This window comes from Hemibagrus wyckioides, linkage group LG17, assembly GCF_019097595.1.
Source record: "Hemibagrus wyckioides isolate EC202008001 linkage group LG17, SWU_Hwy_1.0, whole genome shotgun sequence".
In the NCBI taxonomy this organism is placed as follows: Eukaryota; Metazoa; Chordata; class Actinopteri; order Siluriformes; family Bagridae; genus Hemibagrus; species Hemibagrus wyckioides.
In genome coordinates this window covers 12847373-12874438 of record NC_080726.1, presented here as the reverse complement: position 1 = coordinate 12874438, position 27066 = coordinate 12847373, and the positions used below count along the sequence as shown (strand labels likewise).

Genomic DNA, 27066 nt, shown 5'->3' with positions numbered 1-27066 from the left:
AGCAATGTCCTCAGCCACGTTTGACTGTTTGCTAGAGTACGCTCTATTCTCCTATAAAGAAGGTTTAGAATAAGCCAATGGGACATGATATATTTCACAGAGAATCATTTCTGGAAAATGGACAGCAGTAGCTCTTAGCTAGCCATCAGACGTTTGTTCATTCCAACCCTAAGACCACTAGAGAACCACTGTTGTTCCAAACTTAACCTAAATTGTTTAGATTGTGTCATCTCTAATTTATAGTTTACTTTGAGATAAATATGTCTTCCAATTTAATAAATGTAAATGCAAATGGTTTGCTCATCCTTTGACTACCAAATATGGTCTGATGAAAATAGATTTGCCTTTTCTGTTTGCATTGACCTCAGTTATCAATCTTCTGGCAAAAATGCAAATCTATCCAGCCTTGGTATGTATAAACTGTAGACAGGTTCCCCTCATAAAACATCTCGGGTACTTTCTGGGCCTGACGGTGGTGCAGATAATGGCATAATTGGATTTTGTCACTGATGCTCTGGGGCAGAACATCGGTACTGATGGATATCACATTACCTAGGTTTTATTGGGACTGAATTTCACTCTAAGAGGTGAGTGAGTGCAGAGGATTCATTCTCAAATCAAGAATAAATGAGCACATAAGAAAGGAGAGTGGAACAGGAGCCATCCACTGCAAAGCTGGTATGCCTTCTCTTGACCACAAGTATGGGTAAAATAGCAAATGGCAACAGAGCGTAGATGTTGTGAAGTAATCTAGAGGGAACATTTGATTGTACTAATGGTGAATACTGTGCATGAGATGCACTAGTGATAAGTCAGTGATCAGTGATCAATAAATATTTTTGTAAAAATTTAATGAACTGAACCAAAAATGTGATTGCAAAATAAGGCTGATCACAGATATGACTGGCTATTTTTAATATACATGGTAAGATGTTTTAGTGTATCGTATACATGTCATAAAAAAAATTCTAAAAAATCCCCAATCCTAACAAGGTTATAATATTATAATCCTTTTATCACTCCTGTTACTTTGCATTAAAGATATGGCGTTATCTTTTAATGATGTTTACTGAAAGAGACGGAGCAGTGCAAAGAGAGGTGAGTATGGTTTTATCTGACACTAATGGCCATGTTATACCCTGGGGAGAATCATTTCACGACAGTTTTGTAAAACACTGACAGAGGGGGTGGGGCCCTGCTGGTTCTAGTCACAAAGTGCTCTAAATGTGAGAGTTGACTGCAAGGAAGAGGAAGAAATATAACCCAGTCTAGGTGGATTTTGAGGATTTGGAGAAACTGTGTATGGGGTGTCTGGGTAAGTATTCAGAAGTCACATACAGTAATTAGCTAAATAATTAATTGGATGTCCACCTGTGTGCAAAGTGTCACATGATCTCATTATTAAATACACCTGAAATCCCCAAGGTTGTTCGGTTTAAAAATATCTTTGACATTCCACCGAGCACCATTACATTCATCAAAAATTTAAAGACAATGGCACATCTCAGTTCTGCCTAGAGAAGGTCATCCACCAAAATTTACTGAATGAGTAAGGATACACACAGAAGATCCCAAGAGGGCAAGGATAACTGGCAAGATACAGCTCATTTGGGAGAAGCTGTTTACAGGGTGACCCTAAACCTGACACTCCATAAAATAGCTTAGGTTTTTTAAGAGTGGCAAGAAGAGAAGAAAAGGCACATGAGTTTGCCAAGAGACATGTTGGTCGCTGAGTAAACATGCTGAAAAAGGTTGTCTTGTTTAGTGAGATTAAAATTAAACTTTTTGTTCTTGACACAAAGCACTACTACATTTGGCAGCAACCACAACACCGCTCATCACTCGGACAACAGCATACCCACTTTTAAGCATGTTTGTCTGGATGCTTTTTATCGGCAGGGACTGGGAAAATGCTATGGTTTAGGGCAAGATGTCTGGAACCATATACAAGGCATACAAGGTAGTTCTACATGAAACTTGTTCCAGTTTGTGAGAGACCTTTCAACAGGATACCTATGCAACTAGCAGATGTCTGGGTTTTTTTTTTTGTGCATGTTTGTTGTCACATTTATTTGCATGTTCAAATTTCAGAATTAATGTATAAATCAAAAAGGTGAAAAATCCCAGTTTCCAGGTTGTGACACTGCAAATGTGGGAAACTTCAAGCAAAGGATACTGGTCCTTGTATGAGCACAGTAAGAGTTGTGTCCACATCCTTATCTTCATGTCAAAACTGTTTAAAGTGGGTCTCAGACTTTGTCAAGGGTTGGTCTTGTCTTCACTCCTAGTTTGTGTTTTTACTTCAACAGGATAGCAAAATACAGTTAAGGTTGGAGAGGTGTAAGTGGACCTCTGACATATACTTGAATGTTTCAGTGCTGAGTGTGAAGTGGCTAAGATGAAACCAACACACCAAGAATAAGAATCTAAGGCTATCATGGGCACAAGCTCATCAAAACTGGAATGCTGAAGACTAGAAAAAAACACATGCTGTTTTTTCAGTCTTGACTTATCTAGTTTTGGTGAGTCTGTGCCCTCAGATTGTGGCTCTTGTCTTATTGATTGATTGAATGAAGACTCTAAGCTAGTCTGTCTTGCATGACCTTCCCTTAAAAACATAATACACACAACATATTTTAAATAAATGCTTGCACATTAAACCTAAGTGTAAAACATGCTGGTTGTTTGTTTTTGTAGTAGTCTAATGCAGTGCTCTTTCTTTGTTGTGTGAATTCTGTGTCATCTGTCTGATGGTAAGGGGATATACTGGATATACCGGTGGGTGAAACGGATGTCCAAAATCTTCCTTGCCAGGCCAAGTGCATGTTGTCTAGGGTAAGCACAGATAAAGCCTAAATCCTCATTTATCTTTCCCCCAGTGTATTTGACATTGCTGAGCATATTCAAAATTTTCATATTAGAGACCCTTCACAACATTGCATTCAGTTGAAGTACATTTAACGGTAGTTCTGACATACAAATTAGTAACAAGAACGACTATGGAGGCATTCCAGTCAAGACTGTTGGCATCGGGTTTGATGTGCTGTGCTTTAGTATACCTTGCATTTCTCAAAAATCCTTAACAAAACGCCTGGGAGTTGCAGTTTCCATCAGATTATTGCTATATTGTTATATTGCCTCATGGTATTGACCACAGGATGTGAGACGATGTTTTTTTCTTTGTATAAAACCCTGTTAGAAAATTTGTTTATGTTGATTAGTTTCTGTATAGGTAACTGCCATTCTGTCTTTTCATTGTCTGAAGACCTGGCTAGGCTTGGTTGGTATGCAAATTTGACAGTTTCACAAAAAAACAGTGCAACATCATTAGATGAGGGAAGAGCTGCTGGCTGCCAAGGTGTATTGTCTAAAATGTGGGAACCTTTTCTAGATTTTTAGGGCAAATTTCATCCAAGATATACAAAAACGCCCAGAAGAATAAATCTTCAAGACCTAATCCCACACGTTTAAAACATCATCCCCCCACCTAAATGTATAGAAAATAGATGAGTTGCGAGAACTCGCGGACTGGCGCCATCAAGTGGGGGCCATCACGCGCGCGCGCGCGAGGGAGGGACCTCGTCTTTTTTGTAGTTCTGCTTTGATGATCATGTGCGCCAGTCTTTCTCAATCGCGCGCGCTCACTTTATCTCGCCGTCTTTCTTTGGGAAGTACAGAGACACCTTGCTGAATGACAGGAAAAACCAAGACTGCCCCACGTGTCCTCCCGAACTATCTATCTCCACATGGAAGAAAGTGAGTACTCCGTTTTATTCATGAACCTCTTTTCTCCTAAGACTTTGTTGAGAAGTGTTGAGAAGCACGGACTGCAGTGAGATGCTTCCGCAGAAACACCTTCAGTCTCGTGAAATGAAAAGAGTTTATCCTAAAGTGTCCTTTTCGATTAGTTTGATTGGTAAGGGTTTTAAACTGTAACTTAATGTCACTATGAGCCATGCTCCTCTTACTCACATATGGGCTGATGCAGACATATGGCACAGTGATACTTTTAAGACATTTCTAACACTTTTTAAAGACACTCCTTCAGCGTGTCCTACAGTGGGTTTGTTTTATTGCATCATAAAACCTGATTACAACTTCTAAATGTATGTATAAGAGGCACCATTTCGCACATCAGATCACTTCCAAGCAAATAATAATAATGTTCATTCATTGTTGTTTCATTCATTTTAAAGTCTTGAGAAGGGGTGCAAAAAGGGCGAGAATAGACAGTTGATAGGCAGTTGATATTCCTTGTTAGCAAACAAGAAATGTGAATGAAAGTCCAGAGAGACCTTTTTTTATCTTGAATCTTTCAAGTAGAGAATGACCGCTTCAAGCCTCCACGTCAGATGTCCTGTCATGTACTGGATCACTGACTTTCATTTTCATGACATCTTATAAAAGTGTCTCTGCAGTGCAGTGTGCTGGCTTGAACTTTTTCAGGAGAACAGCAATTTGAGCCTAGACTGATTTACTACACACACCTGTCATGAGCTCTCGCTTGGCTTTGTGAGAAAAGCCTTCAGACGTTTAATCAATCCCTTGGAGCGAGCTGTAATTGCCCACTTGAGGATGGGAGATAAGAGTGAACATTAAAAGAGTGACGAGGAAAAGAGAGTAATGGCCTGGAGGACCAATGACATGTTTCCACCACTGCCACCCGCCTGCTTAATGATGGTGTTATTGGAAGCTAATGTCTGTTTTGTACACCAGGCTGTGTGAGGGAAACTCTTTACCGCAGCAGTATTGAGGCACAGTAAGGGATTTTTATCAAACGTAACAGTAAGCTTACACCAGTTTATAATTTGTATTTTGATACATGAAAACAGAACCTGTTTTGCTGCTTCGGGTATTTACAAATAAAATAACAAACACGACTCTTCGCTTTTCACTGAACTGTTATTGCCCAAATTTGGCCACTGATCTGAAAGCTTAGTATAAACTCCAGTGAATTTTTTGGCGCATATATTTATTATAGCTTGTACCTCAAAGCTCTCAGTTTACTAATGTCTCACCTAACATTAATATAGATGACATGGAATAACATTCGATATCTAGTTCATGCCACAGTAATATGTAAACACCTCAGCAAAGCAATTGTTGAATAGACAAATGCAGCTGACGTTTCAAATAGCTGAAGAGGCAGTAAGCAGTATAAATATCCTCCACTTCTCTAGATTTTGACTAGCTTAATAGAATCACTCATGATTAATGAAGTTAGAACATAATGCAGACTATTGTATTTCTCTCAATTTGCCTGTGTAACTCAAAACCATCCTCGCAGGAGCGTAATCTGTAGTCTCTCCTGGGCCTCAGAAAAAGCTAAACCTTTTAGCGTCATCATGATGACATCTTTTGGGAACATGCAGAAAGAACAGTTGTGTTTTATCACATCACCAGCTGATTAGAATGTGTTTAAAAAACAATTCGGCAAACTTCATCATTATAAACTGTTGCTTGATTGGTCATCACAACGTCTAAAGTAGATTACACTCAGTACTCATCAATCAGATTTACTTATATAACATACACAGTGGTTACATGTAACACAGTAAAAGCTGAACTTGAGAACAGGATTTCCTTAACATCAAGCAATTAAAGCTGGCATCAGCAAAACAAATACTATCATACTGTCACAGTTTATTCTACATAGAAATATCAGAGCATTTGGATATCTGCTCCTCTCAAACTTGCACATAGATAGATAGATAGATAGATAGATAGATAGATAGATAGATAGATAGATAGATAGATAGATAGATAGATAGATAGATAGATAGATAGATAGATAGATAGATAGATAGATAGATAGATAGATACTATATTCATCCCAATGGGAAATTTTCCTATCATTGCATTGCAGGTTTAGTTAACAGATTTTTTATTGAAAGCGCACTGCTTTAACTGATTGTTTCAGATTTGTATCTGGAAAGAAAATCTTTTATTAAATAGCAAATTTTGTGTTTGTTCAAGCTTTATTCATTTCTGCATACTTTTAAATGTCTGCAGTCCACCTGACAAGTTACATGGAAAGAGATTCAAACATTGATGCTTGATTTTCAGTGATGCTTGACGCTTGTGTATGCTTGTACACTTCATAAGAGTATAGGATTTATATATCAAACACAAATTGCACATAACTGTATTATCATTAAGCCTGGGGACAATTGCAGCACTATGAATGTGCTATCTGACTTCACAGTGATTCATATAAAATAAAAATTTGAATCCCCTCTAGCCCAACTCCAACATTTTGACATTAAAGCTGCATTAGGCAAAAAAAAATTAGTCTTACTTTCAGGTTTAAGTCTCTAATCAGGAGGTAGGTTAGACATTGAATGATTTTCATGTAACTGCACCAGGATCTATGGAGGCCTGTAAAGCACAGTGTCTGTAAAATCACTGACAGGAGGCACAACAAATACAAACAAGCATTGCTGACTGTTTTCCAAATGCTTTTTTATAAACATTAAAATGTGTTGGGTTTCTTTTTCCATATACATCTTCATACACTTCTTAGAAGGCCACAGCTTAATGCATTGCTTTCTAATCATGTACTCCTTATCTTCCTTGGCTATTTGTACAGTATTAAAAAAAAAGAAAAGAAAAGAGTGTTGCACCATTAAGTATAGAAATATGGGGCTGTTTATGCCTCTGTTGAAACCATGTGGTTGTAACTTGCTCTGCTGAGGACTCCTCATGAGAGTGAAATGAGAAAACCTTCTAAAATCAGAACAGCAGAAAAGTGGGCATTTTTGTATGTGTTCAGTTTTTCTAGTTTTTGACTAATGCTCACTTATTGCAACTTATCTCTAATCAAGAACAAAACTATACAAGGAAGAGAATTCCTGAATATCACAGTAAGCAAAGACACTAAAATTAGAAATGTATATGTGTATAGTACAGTGTGCTACAATACACACACACACACAAACACAAACTGTTATTATTGTTCTATTATTGAATATTACAGGGTTATCTCATGACAAAAACCTCTCATAAGTTTCATGTGTTTTATAATGATAATGCTTGCCTCAGTGGTATTGATCAGTGATATTGTGATCTTCTGTATCACATTGTGAATGACATTACTGGACTATTTTTATTTCTCCTGTACAAATGATGTCACCTCTTGCTTGGAATTATTATCACAGTGTGTGTCAGCATCCTTCTGTGTTTGTGACAGGAAACAGTGTGGCATGCCTATGCGGATCTTGAAATATGCTTATGCTACACTAGATATGGCCACATAAAAGCATGAAAATGTTACTGCAAAACCAGACGTCTGAAACTCGTTTGTCTGAGTCAGCATTCCGTGCTGCAGTAGTAAACACTTCTCATGTACTTCTTGCTTCACCCACTTACTGCACAGGGTTTCATCATCCATTATGTTACACCTCAGCATGTAGCTAAATGGCTTGGAATTAATGCCTATGTTCAGAGAACAAGGGCTCATCTGCATTAAGCCGTGCCACTATAGCTAGGGATTTGCATGGAAAATGCAGCACTTTTATTGAAATCATTAATTCTCCCAGCAGGACACCAGCCTTGGGCCTTGTAGACACTCTGCCGCCTTGCCACTGAAGCATGAAACAAGCAGCCAAATAAGTCAGTATTAAATATCTGACTTGTGTTAATGCCAAGAGACTGCGACAGGTCCTGGTCCTCTCCCTGAGTCCCATCTGACCAAAGACGACCAAGAACATCCATTTTTGTGTCAGCGTCGCTAAACTTATATGAGCCTATTAACTCTGAAGAAGAATCATTTATTACATGCACAGAATTTGTCTTGGTGGAGTCAAACGTAACACACTACACAGATAATAGTTTAAATTTACAATACATTTTCTGTCCACTTTATTAGGAATACCTGTACACCTGGACATTTATGCAGTTATCCAACCAGCCAATTATTTGGCAGCAGAACAATGCAAACATCTTGCAGATACAGGTTAAGAGCTTCACTTAATGTTTGCATCAAACATCAGAATGAAGAAAAAGTGTGATTTCAGTGACTTTGATTATGGCATTGTTGTTGGTACCAGATGGGCTGGTTTTGGGTATTTCCGAAACTGCTGATTTCCTGGAAATTTCAGACAAATGACAGTTGGTAGAATTTACACAGAATGATGCAAAAAAAAAAAAAAAACCATTGTGTTGTGAGTGACAGTCCTCTGGGGGATATGGGAGATTGAAGGAAAATGACTGGATTGGTTTGGAATGCCAGGAAGGATATTGAACAGTATTCAAATAACCACAGTTACAACCCTGGTGAGCATGTCACAAATGCACAAAACATCAAACATTGAGGTAGAAACGGTTCCACTCCTCTCATCCACAGGAATCTGAGGTTGTCATGGGCACAGTCTCACCCATATGGACAGTTAAAGATCACAACTTTTCCAGTTGTTTTCCAGTTTGGGTTAGTCTGTGTCCATGATTCCCATTCTTGGTTGACAAGAATAGAACCTGATGTGCTTCTCTGTTGTTGTTGCCCATCCTCCACAAGGATTGTTGTGTTGTGCATTCTGAGATCCATGTCTGCTCACCACAGTTGAAAAAAGTGCTTACTTGAGTTACTGTAGACTTCTTGATAGTTCAAACCAGTGTGGTCATGCTCCTGTGATCTCTCTCATTAACACTGTGTTTGAGCTGACAGACATTTTGTTCACGTGACGTTTTTGTTTTTCACGCCATACCATTCGGTGTAAACTGCAGAAAGTAATATAGTAAGACTTTAGTAAGCTAGTCCTGGTACACCTATTATAATTAGTTTTTTGGTATATATGTTTGATATCCTGTCAGTGACCACCATGGTCATCTTTTATATGCCATAGCAAAGAATTCTAGATTTCTGGCTGAAATATAGATGTCACATTATAAGTCTATTATATATATGTCTTGTACCTACGTTTTTGTGTTCACTATGTTCACCTGCTTGCAGTCAGTTGGCTTCCGGACACAATGTCCTGACATAATGTACTGTTCATTTTGTGCATCATAAATTCTATGGTTTTTAAATCTCCAGGCCTGTGTACAGTGCTGAAGATAAAAATGAAGGGCATGAAATGTTACTAGGTTAAAAGTTGCTTATTGAGCAACTTCTTAGAACATTTCAAATGCAGCTTGACATAGCTTGCAGAGGGTAGCATGTAAAATAGCTTGCATAATGTCGGAAAAATGAAAATGTTTCAGTGTTAGTTTTAGTCCCTGTGATTTTGTCAATCCTTGTTTTTCAGTAGCTATATCATTATCTAATCTGTTATGTGCATACAGAAATATTTTACTTAGAGAGATTATCCCATCACATGATTTGCTCTAAGAATAGAATTAAAGTGTTTAGTTGTGGTGAAATTGGAAGCTTATTGTTATGTAGTGTAGGTTCATGAAGAGAAGACTTTCACTATAATAGTACAGCTCTGTTCCTCATGTCCCAGTTTCAGCATATTTGTGCCACAAGGCCTATAAATAATGCAAGGTGATACAAGGTGAAATCATTGTTAGGGTCCTGTTCAGCTACCTGCACATTCATCGTGTAGAGTTGGTTGCAGCCCAATTGAATTAGTTCCCTTCGAGTTGCTTCATATTAACATTTAAAAGCTTCTGCTGTTTGATCAGACCAGCATCCACATTAGCCCTTTGGCAATAATGACAGTTTGGACAAGTGAAAACCACTCTACCATCCTTAGAAAAGTCAACACTTTATATTAAAAGCAGTTGCGTACTTCTGTTGGAGACTTACGGTAGTATTTGTCAAAGTTGTTGATTCAGCCATTATCTGTTTTGTTATGTGCTGAGCAAGTGTAGAATAATTATGGCTTAAGAGCACTTCAGTTCAATTTGAAATTGCATTGCGTTCTGTGACCTTTTTTTAATATTCAGTTTTAACTGCACATCAAATAATGAAGCTAGTATACATATACAAAAGACGGCACACATTTTAAACTGGTAATGGTTAATGACTCAAAATATGATTATTGATAAATAGTAAGTTAAGTTGTCTTTATTTGTCACATATACATTACTGCACAGTGAAATTCTTTCTACGCATATCCCATCCTTGGGGGTCAGAGCACAGGATCAGCCATGATGCAGCACCCCTGGAGCAGGGTGGGCTGGGGGCCTCATATAAGGGCCCAACGGTGGCAGCTTGGTGGTGCTGGGGCTTGAACCCCAATCTTCCAGTCAACTACCAAGCGCCATAATCAGTTGTGCTTCCACCACAGTTGAGCATCTGTTAGTATTACTGGTATTATTTGTGTGGTGTAAATAAAAAACTCTTTCTCTTTGTGATCAGATTGAGAGGATAACATTAATATTGCTGCTCATGTAGGATATGTATGAGTGGTTGTGCAATTATACACAAGTCATCCATGCTGGGGGTGGTGTGACCTGACATCTAGCCAATTTAATGAACTACACTGTCATGCTTTTAAATTATTCTTTTAATGTTGTGGAAAGTCTGCAAGGCAACTTGGTTCCTGTTATCACTTACATTATAGTAGCTCTAAACAAGTTGTTTCCTTGCCTGCCCCTCTTATTTCCGCCCACTTGAAGTTAATGATGACGACAAAAAAAAGGCAGGTCGTCATGCAAGAGAGAAACCGGAAAGCACATACCCTCTCTCCTGAAGACTCTTTTATGTCAGGAAACGTACTGACGTACTTAAATAAATGCCTGAGGATTTAGATGCCTCTCTTCATTTCTGGTATGAAGTCAGTTTTTATTAGTCATTTCTTCTCCATTCTGCAGTGTTTCAGAATGACATGTATTTGTTCCTCAGAAATGTACTGGTAAATAGAAATGCACTAGCAGACACTGTTAGTCAGTATTTCACAGAAGATAAAATTCGTTCTTGCCAAAAGATTTTAGATGGACAATTTTTAGAAGAAAATTAGTTGGACCTGATTATTGAAGAAACATTTCTATACGGCCTGGGTCATGGGAATTGGTCAAGAAATGATGTGAGATTCATAGCATCTTTAAGGCCGTGTGTGATTTGAATGTTCTATACTTTTCCTCTGGTGCTGATAGACTGACAGCCAAGTGAGACGCATACCTTTGATTATTACTACCCTGTCATTACCTTCTCTCAACACAGTGTAATAACAGGTATATGCAGAGGGACAGTCTTAAAATAGTCAGACAATCAGAAAGTCTTTGTCATAACAGCGACTGAAAATGTAAATATTGCCTGATTGGCTGAAGACGTAACATCTATAAAACAAGCTTGAACTGAAACTATTTTTTCTAATGTAGTAGCTACCAGTGTACAACTTAAAAGTTACCTTATGTTCATTATTAATTATATAATTATCTTACTTATTCATTTATTAGGGTTGGTAGTAAATTCTGAGTAGGTTTGGGAAGCTGCCTGTCTGGAGTTTTATATAATCTCCACAATCTTCTATGGTTTTCTCCCATCTCTCAATAACATGGTTTGGCCATTATAAATTAACCGTAGGTGCGACTAAGCGTGAAACTGTGTGTGCATTATATTGGACTGACATCCCATCTAGGGTAAATTACAGCCTCATGACCATTCTTCTCAGGATACTGTGACCCTGACCAGGACAAAATTGTTGAACTGAACTGAAGTGTTAAATTGTATTTTTTTTGTAGTTATTTTTTCTATGAGATAATTACTGTATAAAATATGCCCTTTCCTTACATATTTATTGCCATTAATCATCTGCTTACATAAGTAAATGTACAAATAATTTGTATTTAGTGCAGTTTCTTGATGTTGATATGGCATGATTATGGTAAGTTAATGCGAGGTTTAGGACGTGAAAGTTTACGCCAAAGCCCATGTATGTATGCAAAATTATTCAATCATTCATTCATTTGTTTATTCATCTTAGTTATGGTTGATGAATTATGAATTATAATTATATTGGAATTATTTTAAACTTTACACTATCGAGTTATTTCCACCTGTTCACATTGAATATTGTGATTATGTTTTTGCAATGACCTTACGGTACACCTAAATTTTTAAAATTATTTTTTCTAAATTATTTTCATCATGACCATAACAAATGGATTATTAACGATATTAAAACATTTTTTACATTTAATTATATATTTTTCTTAAATCACTTAAAATGCTATTTTTTCTAACCATTACCTGTCACTGCCATGCTTTTATGAATTGTTAACAAAGATATTTATTACACTTTACAATAATTTATTGTAATTTGCAAGTATTGTAGACATCAGTAGGTTGGTAAGCTGTACATACAACCTAATACTTGAGTTTTATCTTACTAAAATTGCGGAATTGATATGAAAAATAATGTTAGTTATTATTACTTAGTCATTTTTAAAAGTATTTTAAAAGACTATTTTAAAAGTCTTTGCCCCAGTATTAATTGATGTTTATTATTTTTTGCCTTATTCATGTGGTTTATTGCAAAATTTTATAGTTAAAGTGGAGTGTCCATTTTACAGAACAATATGATTTGACTGTCTCAGTGAAGAGTGCAAGGCCTTCAACTTAAATATGGTCCCTGAGGAAAAACACCACATCATTGATAAAAAAAAAAAGAGTCAAGTATCAGCTTTACCTATTGCAAGGTGTTTTCTGTGGGAAATGAGGAACAATAACTACACTATTTCTGTCAAAATTCATATATATTCAAGATGGATATATCACTCTAGAGTGCTTTATAATTTCACAGTATAGCAGCAGCACAGCATTGACACACTCTGTGTCCCTTTAAAGGGCAGGAAGCTGTTTAATAACTAGAATACAAAAACTGCATGAAACATGACCCTGTTGTCTGAATTCTGGGGTGATAGCTTTCTAGGTAATAGTATTATTTGAAATCTATTGTGTCAGGCATTTGGAAACTCAAGCATTTAAGCACACTGAAACTTTTTTAATAGGGCATGTTCATGCAAATTATATTTAAAACATTTTTGTTTTCAAATGCAAATGCCCTTATAATGTATGAGACAAGCCTTTTTACAGACAGTTTCCTGGACACTTAGAGTGAAAGAGCTGAACATATATTATGATGGTACGTGAATACCAAACAAAACATTAATTATAGTATCTTTAATATATTATGTATAATTTATGTATAATATACATAAATTGTCTAAAACAATTCTAAAAAAAATTCAATTCAGATACAGATGGTGTATTGGTTGATCTTCAAATCATTGTTTGCTAAAAATGATGTACTGTGTCATTTGAATGAACTCTTTCTAAATGAAATGTGATTGTAATTGAAATATAATCATATATCTTTTACTTAGCTTAAATCTAAAAAGAATGATAAGACCATGTTTTTGACATTTTCCTGATAAAAGAAAGAATTTACTGCACCTGTGCACAGCATAATATGTACATAGTGGTAGACTACTGAGAGGGTATATTTATCTTATGGCTCTGTACAAACAACTCTCGAATTTTTTTTAAATGTAATCTTGCTCTTCCTATAGAAAGGCAGCGAGTTACCGTGTTAGAGAGAATACTGTAGTTTGTCCTTTTGTCCTTCATCTGTATACTGTACTTGAAATAAACATCGGATGACTTTGTTGAATGCCTGCCAGGCTGGGCGATAGTATTCCTGCGACAATGTATAAGGTTTGATCACGCCTAATGACCAAATGAATAATCGAGGGCTTTATTTAGACTGATCTTTCTGCTTGTGTCTTTTACCATCTCTCTCTCTCTCTCTCTCTCTCTCTCTCTCTCTCTCTCTCTCTTGCTCGCTCTCTCACTCCCTTCTGAGATGGAAGAGGAGAAGTCCATCTTTCAGCTCTCGTTGATTAAAAAGCTGCTAGCTCCTCTGTGTTCCTGCCGGCTGTGTGTTTACTGTAGTGAGACTGATGTACGAACATGGGGTCTTTCCCACCAGGCTGCGGAACACAGGCTCAGAGGGCAGTGAGCATGCTGTGTTGTCAGGAAGTGGTGTGTTTACGTTCATCATTTAGCATGATCTGCATGTCACAAACACAAAGTTGCTAATGGTTCAACACAATCCATCTGGCATAATCTGAGCAAAGTGTGTAATGGCTCAGTTGAAGTAGCTATGGGATTGACTCGGATAAATAAACAGAGACTTTTAAATGCTTTCTGGAGGCTGCTTTAGATATTTCTGATATTGTAGTGCCCTTCAGTAATGCGTGTTTTTTCTCTGATATCGCTGACAATCTGATCATTATAAAGTAATCATCATTATAGGCAGGGGGATTAGTGGGTCCTATCTCTATGTTGTTTCTGATGCAATCACGGTAATGGTGATGCATACAGGATGTTTTACTCAGCACGTCATATGAAATTATTAGCAAGGCTTGATAATGAACTGTACTTGAGTTAGGAACTGTTCTTGGTTTACGTCGTATGTAAACATACAATACGCTTCTTTAGAGCATTGTAGCGCCGAATGTCTCAGAATGAATAAGGACAGCACTTGCTGGTCATTTTTAATGAGGTTGATAAGTAGTTGATCTTTTATTTTATTATTTTGCTCTGTACCTATTTCCAGGCTTATTTTAAAATTTATAGTAAGAAAATTGCTTTCACTGTAGACATTGTAGGATTTAATGAATGTGCTTAAAGCATTATGCAGATGGCAGACTGAACAGTGGACTCTTTAATGGGTTGGTCTTTTAAAGGGTCCATAGTCCATTGTTTAATCCTACTTGGTAGTTAAATTGGGAACTTGGTAGTTAAAGCTGTCCCCGAAACTAACATGCTAAAGTCAGTAAGAAAATTTACAATCACGGTATCACATACATCGTTTTTCTTTATCTCAGTTCACTGTTTCAGACAGTTTCAATTGTCAATTAAAGTTCATTAAAAACCTAACTTAAGAAATAAGGAATAAAAGTTAGTAAATGAAAAGTTCTGTGTAATAATAATAAAAAAAAGAAATAATTAAAAAATTTCTCTTTAATGATTCATGTACATATTTCAGAGCAAGCCTACTCACTCCGACCAGACCTCTAGAGATACTAGATCAAAGGTTCTGGAAACAAACTACAATGAAAAAAACAAAACTGACCCCTCTGAAAAGATGTATTTTTACGAACTATTCAAATAACACAGTCATTTTTGGAATGTATTAAATAATATTTTGAGTATTAATTTTTGAGTGGTTCCTGTTACTTTTCACTGACAGAATAAATCAGGTCCGAGTTGATATTTTTCCTATAAAATATAATAATAAACAAAAACTGTGCATATGTTCAACCATATTTTCCACTGAAAATCAGTGCATGGAAGTGCGTACAAATGAAAATGTGAAGAGTCAGTCAGATTGAACTTTCAGCCGATTATATGCTTCATGCCTGAGGAGCATCTGAGCCTGACACTACACCGAGTCAAGCTGTGCCTGTCATAGTTCAAACACTTAGATATTTAAAGGCAAAAAGTTGCCTGTTTACATGTAACGTTTAAGTCATTCTGATATTTATTTGCAGTTTGAAGAAGGCTGCATTCACTTTATCAAGTTGAAGTGACACACCAACTTTTCAGTTTGTTCTAGATCCGATCTTTTCATATCAGACCCCGGCCATTTTTGTTAGTTTGAAAAATAGCCAGTATGTGACCATACTGAACATGGATATGAGTCAGAAGAGAGAAATTGGAATTCATGTAGCAGTTTCCCAGAACATATGCATGTATGTCTAAAGCAGTGGCGGGCCGTGCATTTCAATCCTAGGCCTTCATTGGTGTCCTTCCTGAATTAATCCACCTCTATACCATCATTATGATGCCACGGCAATTGATACTAATCAACCGTTAAATAGCAAAGTAAAAAAGAAATTATGCTACAGTATTTCACACCTCACAAGGAATAGTCAATTTTATTATAGTCCGCCTTGAAAATGCATTTGTAAGGATGTCTGCAACCAAATCGATTTCTTCTCCTCTGTCAGCAATTGTGAGTTAAAATATATATATATATTATTCAGTTTGCCTCTGACTACTCCAATTATCTAATCAAAGGACGGGAAATTGCTGACGTAATCGTATGTCTGCTAGGTGGCCCCAGTGACGCCAACTCGAAATCTGATTGGTTAATGGAACAATTTCATTGCCACTTATTTTAAGCTCCGGGCGCCTGCACTATTGATTCTGAAGGCCTTAAGGCAGATTTCTTTCACCCTGGCAACACATGATGTCAGCCACTGGCTGAAATATGATTTGATAAATACTCTTATCATAAATATACACTACTAGAAGCAGCACAACCAAGAGAAAAGCTATGAAATGTAGAGAATAGACTATTGGGAATAATTTAATACACATTCATGGAAAAATATATTAAATATATTAACATGCAAGTCAGTGATTCAGATCACTGCTGTTTAGACCAGCAGAGAAGGCCTTGCTGGCCCTGACGGCCCACCACTGGTCTAAAGCAGTCTGATAGGTCAACCAGATTTCTCATCAGTGTGTATTTCAGACATGTATACAGCTTTATTTATAACAATAGAGTGGACATGCAAAGAAAATGACACTGAGAGATAGAACAGTGTAATTATGTTGGCTGAGAGTCAGTGGAAATACACTGTGTTGGCTGTAAGAGTCAGCACAGGCTTTGTATTAAGGGGTAAGTGAATGTTTTTGGCAGCCTAGCAAACTGTGTTCTGGAAAACATTTGTCAAATTTTTAGGGCAGTTCCATATGTGTATCTACACTCATCGAGCACTTTATTAGAAACACTAATACTGGGTAGGGCCTCACTGTTCTCTCAAATAGCTTAAATTCCTCAAGGAATAGAAGATGTTGGAAACATTACTTTGAGATCCTGGCTCATGACTGCATCACACCAGTTCCCGCTGATTTTTCAGGTGCATTTTCATGCTGCAAATCACCACCATTTGACCACTTCCCAATGATGGAAGTGATGGAATCTCATACTGAGATGTTTTTCTGCTCACCACAATTGTATAGTGTGGTTATCTGAGTTACTGTAGCCTTTCTGTTAGCTCAAAACAGTCTGGCCATTCTCCGCTGACCTCTCTCATCAACACAGAGTTTCCATCCCCAGAACTGCTGCTCACTGGATGCTTTTTCTTTATTGCATCATAAAGAAAGCTCTAGAGACTATTGTGTGTGAAAATCCCAGGAAATCAGCAGTTATAGAAATACTCAAACCAGCCTGTCTGGCACCAACAATCATGCCACGGTCAAAATCACTGAGACGACATTTTCCCCCATTCTGCTGGTTGATATAAACATTACCCGTAGCTGCTGGTCTGTATCTGCAGATTTTTAATCCAGTGCACTGCTGACACACGATTGGCTGATTAGATAATTGCATGATGAGTATGTGTGTGGGTTTTCCTAATAAAGTGATCGCTACTCATAAACATGCTCATTTATCCCATACAGACAAGTGCATTGCAGAGGGATATAATGCTCAAGCAGAGAAATATTTGAACGCTTTGTGTACGTCTTGAGTTCTTTTAAGGTATTTTAAGCATGTGTGCAACATCTGTGTGCTACAGTGCAGTCAGTTCTGCATTTTACCTGTAAACAGTTTGACATATCCCTTCATTCTGGTCATGCAGTGAGGGAAAATAAACATTTAGACAGTTTTTATTAATAAAATGTATTTTATTTCTAGTGCATATACACTATATTGCCAAAAGTATTCGCTCACCTGCCTTGACTCACATATGAACTTAAGTGACATCCCATTCCTAATCCATAGGGTTCGATATGACGTCGGTCCACCCTTTGCAGCTATAACAGCTTCAACTCTTCTGGGAAGGCTGTCCACAAGGTTTAGGAGTGTGTTTATGGGAATTTTTGACCATTCTTCCAGAAGCGCATTTGTGAGGTCACACACTGATGTTGGACGAGAAGGCCTGGCTCTCAGTCTCCGCTCTAATTCATCCCAAAGGTGTTCTATCGGGTTGAGGTCAGGACTCTATGCAGGCCAGTCAAGTTCATCCACACCAGACTCTGTCATCCATGTCTTTATGGACCTTGCTTTGTGCACTGGTGCACAGTCATGTTGGAAGAGGAAGGGGCCAGCTCCAAACTGTTCCCACAAAGTTGGGAGCATGGAATTGTCCAAAATGTCTTGGTATGCTGAAGCATTCAGAGTTCCTTTCACTGGAACTAAGGGGCCAAGCCCAGCTCCTGAAAAACAACCCCACACCATAATCCCCCCTCCACCAAACTTTACACTTGGCACAATGCAGTCAGACAAGTACCGTTCTCCTGGCAACCGCCAAACCCAGACTCGTCCATCAGATTGCCAGATGGATAAGCGTGATTCGTCACTCCAGAGAACGCATCTCCATTGCTCTAGAGTCCAGCGGCGGCGTGCTTTTACACCACTGCATCCGACGCTTTGCATTGCACTTGGTGATGTATGGCTTGGATGCAGCTGCTCGGCCATGGAAACCCATTCCATGAAGCTCTCTGCACACTGTTCTTGAGCTAATCTGAAGGCCACATGAAGTTTGGAGGTCTGTAGCGATTGACCCTGCAGAAAGTTGGCGACCTCTTCGCACTATGCGCCTCAGCATCCGCTGACCCCGCTCCGTCAGTTTACGTGGCCTACCACTTCGTGGCTGAGTTGCTGTCGTTCCCAAACACTTCCACGTTCTTATAATACAGCTGACAGTTGACTGTGGAATATTTAGGAGCGAGGAAATTTCACGACTGGATTTGTTGCACAGGTGGCATCCTATCACAGTTCCACGCTGGAATTCACTGAGCTCCTGAGAGCGACCCATTCTTTCACAAATGTTTGTAAAAACAGTCTGCATGCCTAGGTGCTTGATTTTATACACCTGTGGCCATGGAAGTGATTGGAACACCTGATTCTGATTATTTGGATGGGTGAGCGAATACTTTTGGCAATATAGTGTATGTGTGTCCTTCAGATGTGTGTGGATTTTGTAAACGTATGTGTCAAAAAAAATTTGATAACGAAAATATACAGATGAACCACAAATTAGCAATATTAAAACTTTCTTGCAGAGCAGTTGTTGGTAATTAATGTGGTTTAGTGGTGTTGGCCTACTGATTTAAAGGTTGTGAGTTTCAAGTCTCAGGTTCATCAAGCTGTCATTACTGAGCCCCCAGAGCAATGTCCTTAAACCTCAATTACTCAGTTGTATAAAAACAAGATTAAATGTAAGTCGCTCTGGGTACAGGCGTCTGCCAAACATAATGAGACACCTACACTAATAACTAATTAGCTTTTTCCAGCATTGTGGTTAAATTCTCCTAATCCTCCATACATATTAAAAAGGATTTAAGACCAGAGATTAGCTAGACCATGCAATGTGTTCTTGAGTTTATTTGGCTGTATGTTTATTGTCATAGTATTGTTAAAATAAAATCTTCCCTGATTCAGTTTATTGACTGATGAGATTAAGTTCTTCTCTAATATGTCCTCGTACAATGATATATTCATAGTCCATCATTCTGCTTTGTCTAAATGCTTTTAGATGTGCGTTCTTGTGCTTCTGTTTTTAGCAGAAGGAGGGTATTGTAATGGAAATGATTGCGGTAAAGTTCACAGACGGTTGTTCCTGTTGCTTTCTGGTTATCCTGCAAGTCTTTTTGAGTGTCTGCTGACTTCTCCCTTAGCCTTACAGCACATTGTGAAGTCTGCTGTGGTGCATCTGTCCTGGCACAATTAGTTGTGGTTTCAAGAACTTTCCACATGCATATTTTCAAGCTAGTTGTATTGATTGGAATGATTATTGATTTGTAGCTTTTTCCATTTGAGTGCCATTTAATAATATTAAATTACTGAGAACTTGACGTAGCGCCTTTAATTTCACCATGCCTACTACTTGTTGCATTAAAACTTCCCAATCAACGGCAACATCTTTTATAATGATAAAAGTCCTTTTTTTGTTCAGAGCTTTATTTATATTCTGAGTTTTTTTTTATCTAACCTTAACCCTAACATGTGCAAATGTAAAGGATATATGCATTGGCAGCATGTTAAACAACAAAAACAAAAGTGTCTGCAGACTTATTTCCCCTCGCTGTATATATTGGGCTCTTGTTTGCTCTCTGCACTGTGTCAGTCTGTCCTTTGTTTGCCGTTCCAAGCATATTATACTGCTGTGATCATTTTTTGATGTGACTGTCAGAGTCTCTGTACAGTAGAGTTCGTTGCTGTAATGAGTGTCCTTCCTTGATGTTTTGCAGATTACCTCATGTTGAATGTTGAAAGAAGCAAGAGTCTTAGTAAAGTATAGATGTGCTTAATTAATTAAATCTGAATACAAGCAGATGTGAAACTTATTACACAACCGTAAGTTTTCAAAGGCAAACACAGAGGCAATGAATTAATGCAAGTTATGATCTCTACTGGCTCTGCGCAAACTGTACGTATTTGATCATTTATGTACTGTGAAGTGTTACACACCCTTAAGACAAACTGAAGAAGACAAAGATACTAAAGCTATAGCACTAAGGCATAAAGATATTAATGCTGAAATATTAATAGTGGGAAAAAAACTTGAATAAGTGAAACAACGAAACTCAGAGTGTAGTACAGTCTTTTTGTTTTGGATTTATTTTAAAGGATAAAACAAAAGTAAATTCACTTACAAAGCTTGCATCTCCTTATCTGATCAAGTCATTGTCTAAAACTTGTATGCCTGCTCTTTGCATTCATAAAAGCTTCTTGCAACTTTTTTAATCGTCAGGACAGTTTCGGTTCCCTCTGTGGTGATGTTCATCCTCTACATTTTTCCATGCCAGATTGCTTTGCCACTCTCTTCTTGTGTCTGTTGTAACTCTGCCAGATGTCACACACTGCCCTCCTCAAATCAGGTCTGGAGTACAAGTCGTTCGTGTATAACTGATTTACTTTTGCTTTCTTCGTTAAGATTGAGGTCTTTTGTGATGGACTGATTTTTTTGTTAATAGAAAATTACAAATGTTTTCACTCAGCTGTACTGCTCTCATTTGAAGGGTGTGAAATGTGATTCTACATTCTATTGAACCTGTATTTGTTCTACTGATTAGAGCCAGAGAGGAGCTTTTCATCAGTGATTGATTTGAACAGCCTCAGATTATACAAGCAATAATAATAAGAGTGGAAAATTTGTTAAAAGAATATGCAATCCTGTTTTTTTAATCAATAATTATACATTTTGATCTTCTTTCTGTGTGCGTGTGTGTGTGTGTGTTAGAGTCCTCGAGAGATGTGTTAGAGAGAGAGAGAAAGAGAGAGAGAGAGATGACAAACTAGGAGATAAAAAGTATATAATAATTCAGTTCTTAACTGGTTTATTGGATCACTGACTATAAAAACCCTTCTTTTGACCAATTTCTTTATTGTCCTAGTTTGAGTGGCATCTGGCATTATAAGCTTCTTAAGGATAAAGTGATAGCAGCAAGCTAAGCCTTGGTTTTTGCTAACCAGTTGGTTTTGCTATTTTTGATATTACTGATGATAAAAATAGTTACTGATAAGGTTTGCTATTTGACCATATTCCAACACTGTAATCTAGACAGGCCTTTTTTGTGGAATTGACTAAAAGAATGTATGCTTCTTTTTGGGCATCTCATAAAAATACAGATAATGTTAGTCATGGTTTGTTACACATGGTTTGTGGATGATAAGCAGTCTTGTTTATGTGTATATTTAAGATCAGTGATATATATGAATCATTATTTTGAAAATGTTCCCTTGCCTTCTAAGTCCTATACTTATCTCTGTATTGCATCATACACAAGTAATTAATACCATACTCTGAGCAGGGAAAATGTGTACTGTTTAAAATGTTGGAGGCTGTACTAAATCCCATGTTTGTGACTTAATTTAAATCAGATTTACCATAGAAAACTAAGATCTCAAAATATGATTAATGTGTCAGCAGATTTCTGTTTCCTGGAGAAAAGACATGTAGACAGTGTCGTCAACATTGCCCATTCTGTATCACATGATATAATGTACAATTATGTTAAAACAGTTATTGTTAGAAACTTGCAGCGTAATTAATCCTCAAGAGTTGTATTTGGCAGAGCAGACTGATTGTAAGCTTTTAATTGAATTTTGGGAAATAGTCCAGTTTGTGTGCTGGATATCTGCAAATTTTGCACGAAAGATTTATGAATAGTTTTTCTCAGGCTTTTGTTAGTGAGTGTGGATGCACGGAAGGATGAGCCTGGATCCTTCTGTTTAATGACATTTGTTAATCTATACATTTCATTTCATCACCTTTGCTCCACCATTGGCTATTTGAGCTCTTGTCTCTATAATATAAACAGTCCCATGCTAACAGAGAACTTGATTTCCCTCTACATAGCACTGTTACAACACTCAACAGCTTCAACAGCAACACTTCGGGCAAAATTGCTTCTTATCTATGGCAGTGTACAAAAGTGTTAATGATGATCCAGTACTAATGGGAAAAGTATGTATTTGAAACATTGTGTAGCTTTATATTGAGATTGCTCTTAATAATTCTGTAATAAGCTCCAGATAAATCTCAGGACCACACCTATAACTGTATTTTCAGCCTTTGACCAAGCTGTCATCTTTATAAATGTTAAGTAACTTACATAACACGGTGGGAGAATACAGTCCAATCATTTTACACACTGTGTTCATGCAGGGTGTATTTCCACCTCCTGGTCATTGTTCCAGGGATCCAGGCTCTAACAGGATACTAAAGATAAATGAATGGAGTTTAGAAACTAAACTCAATACTCAAATGATTAAGTTTATTTTACACTGTCTGTCATATATTCTGCTATAATGCCATCAAACTGATCCATGGACCAAACCCTGAGAGAAGGTGCATTTACCCCTAATACTTTACCATTTGATTTTCAACCCTAACTAAACCAAACCTTTTCTTTTTGTTTTACAGATGATCATAGCTGATGGGGCCAAAGAAAATATATCAGAAAGCAGTGTTCAGTGAAAGAAGAGAAGGAGACCCTGCTGTGAAGTCTGTTATGGGCTGCTACAGGAGCACACCCTTTTTTATACCCGATTTGAGCTCATCGCTCTTGTTCAATGATTAAGAATATTTTATAGCAGCGTTTAGTACTGGTAATTCCAGAATTACTCTAAGTTAGTTTTGGTCTCCTGTCAAATATCTTTAATAACAAAGTTTTTATGGCCAGCCATGAACCGTGTTAGAGAAGTGAAACCTTAAGCTTACCATACTTGCACAGCATGGGCACAGAATTGTGTTTGTGTCACAGTCACAAGCTGAACATCTATGAAGAACATTAAGGAATGTATCACAGAACTTTGGATTGTAATGTCTTCTTTTCAGAGCAAAATATGACTTAATGTGGGACCTCAACCATTTCTTGATTATGATATCAAGCCTCATAAAAAGTGAAGCGATGTGTAACATCTCAGATTCCTGTAAGGTTGATTCAAACATCGATCAATTCTTTCAGCCAGTGCTGTACATTATTGTTATCATCCTTGGCTTCCCAACAAACTGTATGGCCCTGTGGGCTGCCTACTTGCAGGTGAAGCAAAGAAACGAACTGGGTATCTATTTGATCAACCTTTCTGTGGCTGACCTTCTTTACATAGCCACATTGCCACTTTGGATTGATTATTTCCTCCAACATGACAACTGGATCCATGGGCCAGGGGCTTGCAAGCTGTTCGGTTTCATTTTCTATACCAACATATATGTCAGCATTGCTTTCCTCTGTTGCATTTCTTTGGATCGTTATTTGGCAGTGGCCTATCCACTCAAGTTTGCCAAAGTGCGTCGGATCAAGACAGCTGTTTTTGTCAGTGCAATAGTCTGGATTATGGAAATTGTGGCCAACTCAGCACCACTCTTTCACAATGAGCTTTTTGCAGCTCAATACAACCGCACTTTCTGTTTTGAGAAGTATCCAATGCAAGACTGGGTGGCAGGCATGAACCTCTACCGAATCTTCCTGGGCTTCTTGGCTCCCTGGTGCTGCATGTTAGCAGCATACAAAGGAATCTTGAAGGCAGTACGTGGCAATGTTTCCACCGAGCGGCAAGAGAAAGCCAAGATCAAGAGGTTAGCCCTTAGCCTCATCCTCATAGTGCTTCTTTGCTTCGGACCTTATCATGTGCTCCTGCTGTGGCGCAGTGTGCTCTTTCTCAGCAACCCTTGTGACTGTAAAGTGGAAGAGTACTTATTTACTGCCTACCATGTAGCCCTCGCTCTCACCAGCCTCAACTGTGTGGCAGACCCAATCCTCTACTGTTTTGTAAATGAAGGAGCTCGCAGCGACGTGAGCCGTGCCCTGGCCACCCTGATGACGGCCTTTCACCGAGGACAAGCCACAGATAAGTTAATGGGGGCTTCCATTACTGTAGAAACACCCCTGGCCACCAAGAAATCAGATCCCTGTGGAGATATGAAAACTAATTCCTATAAAAGTGAAATTGAAACATTGAAAGAGGAGTGTCTTCAAATGACCAAACTTAGTGTTAAAAAGTGAAGTCATGCAGTATGTTTGTTGGTGCACATATGTCAAGGGCCTCAAGTTTCCTCACTGATTATGCCAACAATGTTGACGTTTAAATAAATTGTTGTAAATCTCCTTGAATGTTATACCAGACACCTTTTTATTACTGTTTGGATATTGTAATTTGCAAATGATACAGTTTCCCTTCTGAAAATGATTTAATACCGTTCTTAGTCCTCCTAACTTATCCGTTATAAACACATTCTTTTATTTAGAGCTCAGCAAGACCATCATGGCAGCTCAAGCTGTAACAAGTGTATAAATTTTTTTGCAGTAAATTATTACTTATTCTACAGCTAGGCACAACTTTTTAAGTATTGATTGGATTTTTTTAAAACAGTTTATACAAAATGGTAGTGTCCTTGTAAGAACGCTTTTATACAACTTATTTACTGTTTCAAACAATTTGCAATCTCTAAATTAAGAGAAATCCCTAAAGTAAGTACAGTCAGCATTTTACATACTGTTAATTTTGTCACTAGAGTCTTGTGAATAAATATATTTATTCATCTGTTCTAAAAATTTATTCTTTGGTTGAAGGCACAAAATTTCAGTGTGAATGCTGTATAAATGTTACGTGTACACTGTTACATGTAAACTTCAGACAATGTTTCGAAAGCATGTCAATTTCTTTTACATGTAAATTGAAGGCAATGGAATTTAATTATTACATTTTAATTTAATCTACTAATTTAAATAAAATTGGTTCAGTTAATCAGGTCAGTCTGACAATTGTGTGCGTATATGGTTAGAGTTGTAATAATCCTTACAATTATTTTTTGAAATACAAATGACATCGGAATACTATTTTATATTTAATCATATATCTCTTAAAATGTTTCTTTTACAAAATTCTGACCTATCAAGCTATTTCCCTTTGGAGATGTGAAACAGCTTTTCAGAGAGGAGAATACAGTGTATGATCTAGACATGACTGTCACAAGCACTCCGATGAGTCTTATTCAAGCAAAAAAATTGTATTTATTGTGGATGAAGATATAATGAACAGTAGCAAAGCACTGCTGATCTGATGTCACAATTATGATCAAGGTTTTGAATGTGAAGTTTCAAGGGATTTCTTCCAGAAAAAAAAGGTGTTTGGTGTTTGCTGTAACTGATATGAAAATGTGAATATTCCAAAATCTGAAGCACCTGAGGAAATCAAGAAGTGTTACATTACCAAGGCCTGTGTATGTTTGACATTCGATGTTCAATGTACGTGCTATGTAGATGTTAAAATACATGTCACCCAGTTGTCTATTGTTTGACTATCGTCTATATTGTCAGATATTACCCATAGATGTCTGTAATGGAAATGCATCCAAATAACAGACTTTGCACATGTTTACATTCCTGTTCAGATGCCTTCTTGGAGCTTTTCCACTCTAAATCATGAATGTCTTTTTATAACTTAGAGGTTTGCAACTAAACTAGGGGGGTGCCTGTTATTCCAAAATGAAATAAATTATATACGTTCAATCATTTTTTAGTTTGGTTTTGGCTCATCATCATATGGAAATGGCAACAGAGAGAGACGGTACCATAAAGCACTGAGTTTGTAGTCTGTTTGTTTATTTATATATATATATAAATGGTGACTGTTTGGTTAAAATGCATAGCAAAATCCCCAGACTTGAATTAATACCTACAGAGTTGATATAATCCTGCAGGAAACAAATAAAAACTGTAAGAGTAAAACCAACACTGGAGCATTTCTTGTGTACTATAGATTAGATATAAGTGCTAATGGGAACACTATGTCTTTATTTTCTGTCTTTAGTGCTCTTTATTTAAGGTCTTTAGGGTTGTGCACTGGCTGCAGCACATCAATACGGCTCACATCATTATGTGGTATTGATCCGTGCTGTTCTTGAGGTGTCACCCTGAAGTAGTGTTTATCTGATTGTAGATGAGGACATCATTCTCCATGACATGTCTTCAGTTTTCACTATTAATAGCACTTCAGCCAGATCCAGGCTCTTAATCCATGCACTGGGACTCCACGTCTTCTTGCACATAATGTTTATTTGGAGACGGAAATTGTTATTTGGAGACGGAAATTGTGTCCACCATTTCCCGTTATAGTGCATGGTAGTGTCACGGAGGACCACGGGACTGCAGGCTTGAGCACTGTGCCTCATTTAACACACCTGATTCAACACACCTAATGACCAAGGACTTCGTGGGCAGAATTTAGTGTGTTAGACGAAATAAAACACTTGTCTGTGTAGGGCTTTGGTCATTGGGGACATTCATGTATATGAATAAGTCACACAAGTGACTGTAATGGTTTATCATTAACTTCCTGCTCTAACAATTTATGAACCTTAAGTGGGATTTGTAAAGGTTTTATTTAATAACAGATAACATTTTCTCAGTCCTTCACGTACATATATCTAATGGTTCATCATATGCTTTATCACTGGGTCGTAACATATGACAAAGAAAAGTCTACCCAAGATACAGCCGCAGTGGTTAATCATTAATAGAGATTTACAGGAATGGCCAGAAAAGGGCCAGAGCCACACAAGAATTACTTCTAATTTAACCAACAGAGAGAAAGATACTTATACGGCTACATTTACAATTTAAGCTTAGCTGTAGTCTCATTTCCAAGAGCTTTT

At 37.5% G+C, this 27066-nt stretch overlaps 1 protein-coding gene across 2 annotated transcripts; it reads left to right on the top strand.

Moving 5' to 3' along the window:
* Nucleotides 1-494: 494 nt before the first annotated feature.
* Nucleotides 495-26144, top strand: gpr4 (G protein-coupled receptor 4). Of its 2 annotated transcripts, none has more exons than XM_058412928.1 (2): nucleotides 495-587; nucleotides 22834-26144. In XM_058412928.1, exon 2 carries the CDS (start codon nucleotides 23264-23266, stop codon nucleotides 24413-24415), a length of 1152 nt encoding a protein of 383 aa, XP_058268911.1. In that variant the 5' UTR covers nucleotides 495-587; nucleotides 22834-23263; the 3' UTR covers nucleotides 24416-26144. The 2 variants fall into 2 exon arrangements, with proteins under 2 accessions (XP_058268911.1, XP_058268910.1); XM_058412927.1 differs by lacking the exon at nucleotides 495-587 and adding an exon at nucleotides 3606-3756.
* Nucleotides 26145-27066: the final 922 nt, after the last annotated feature.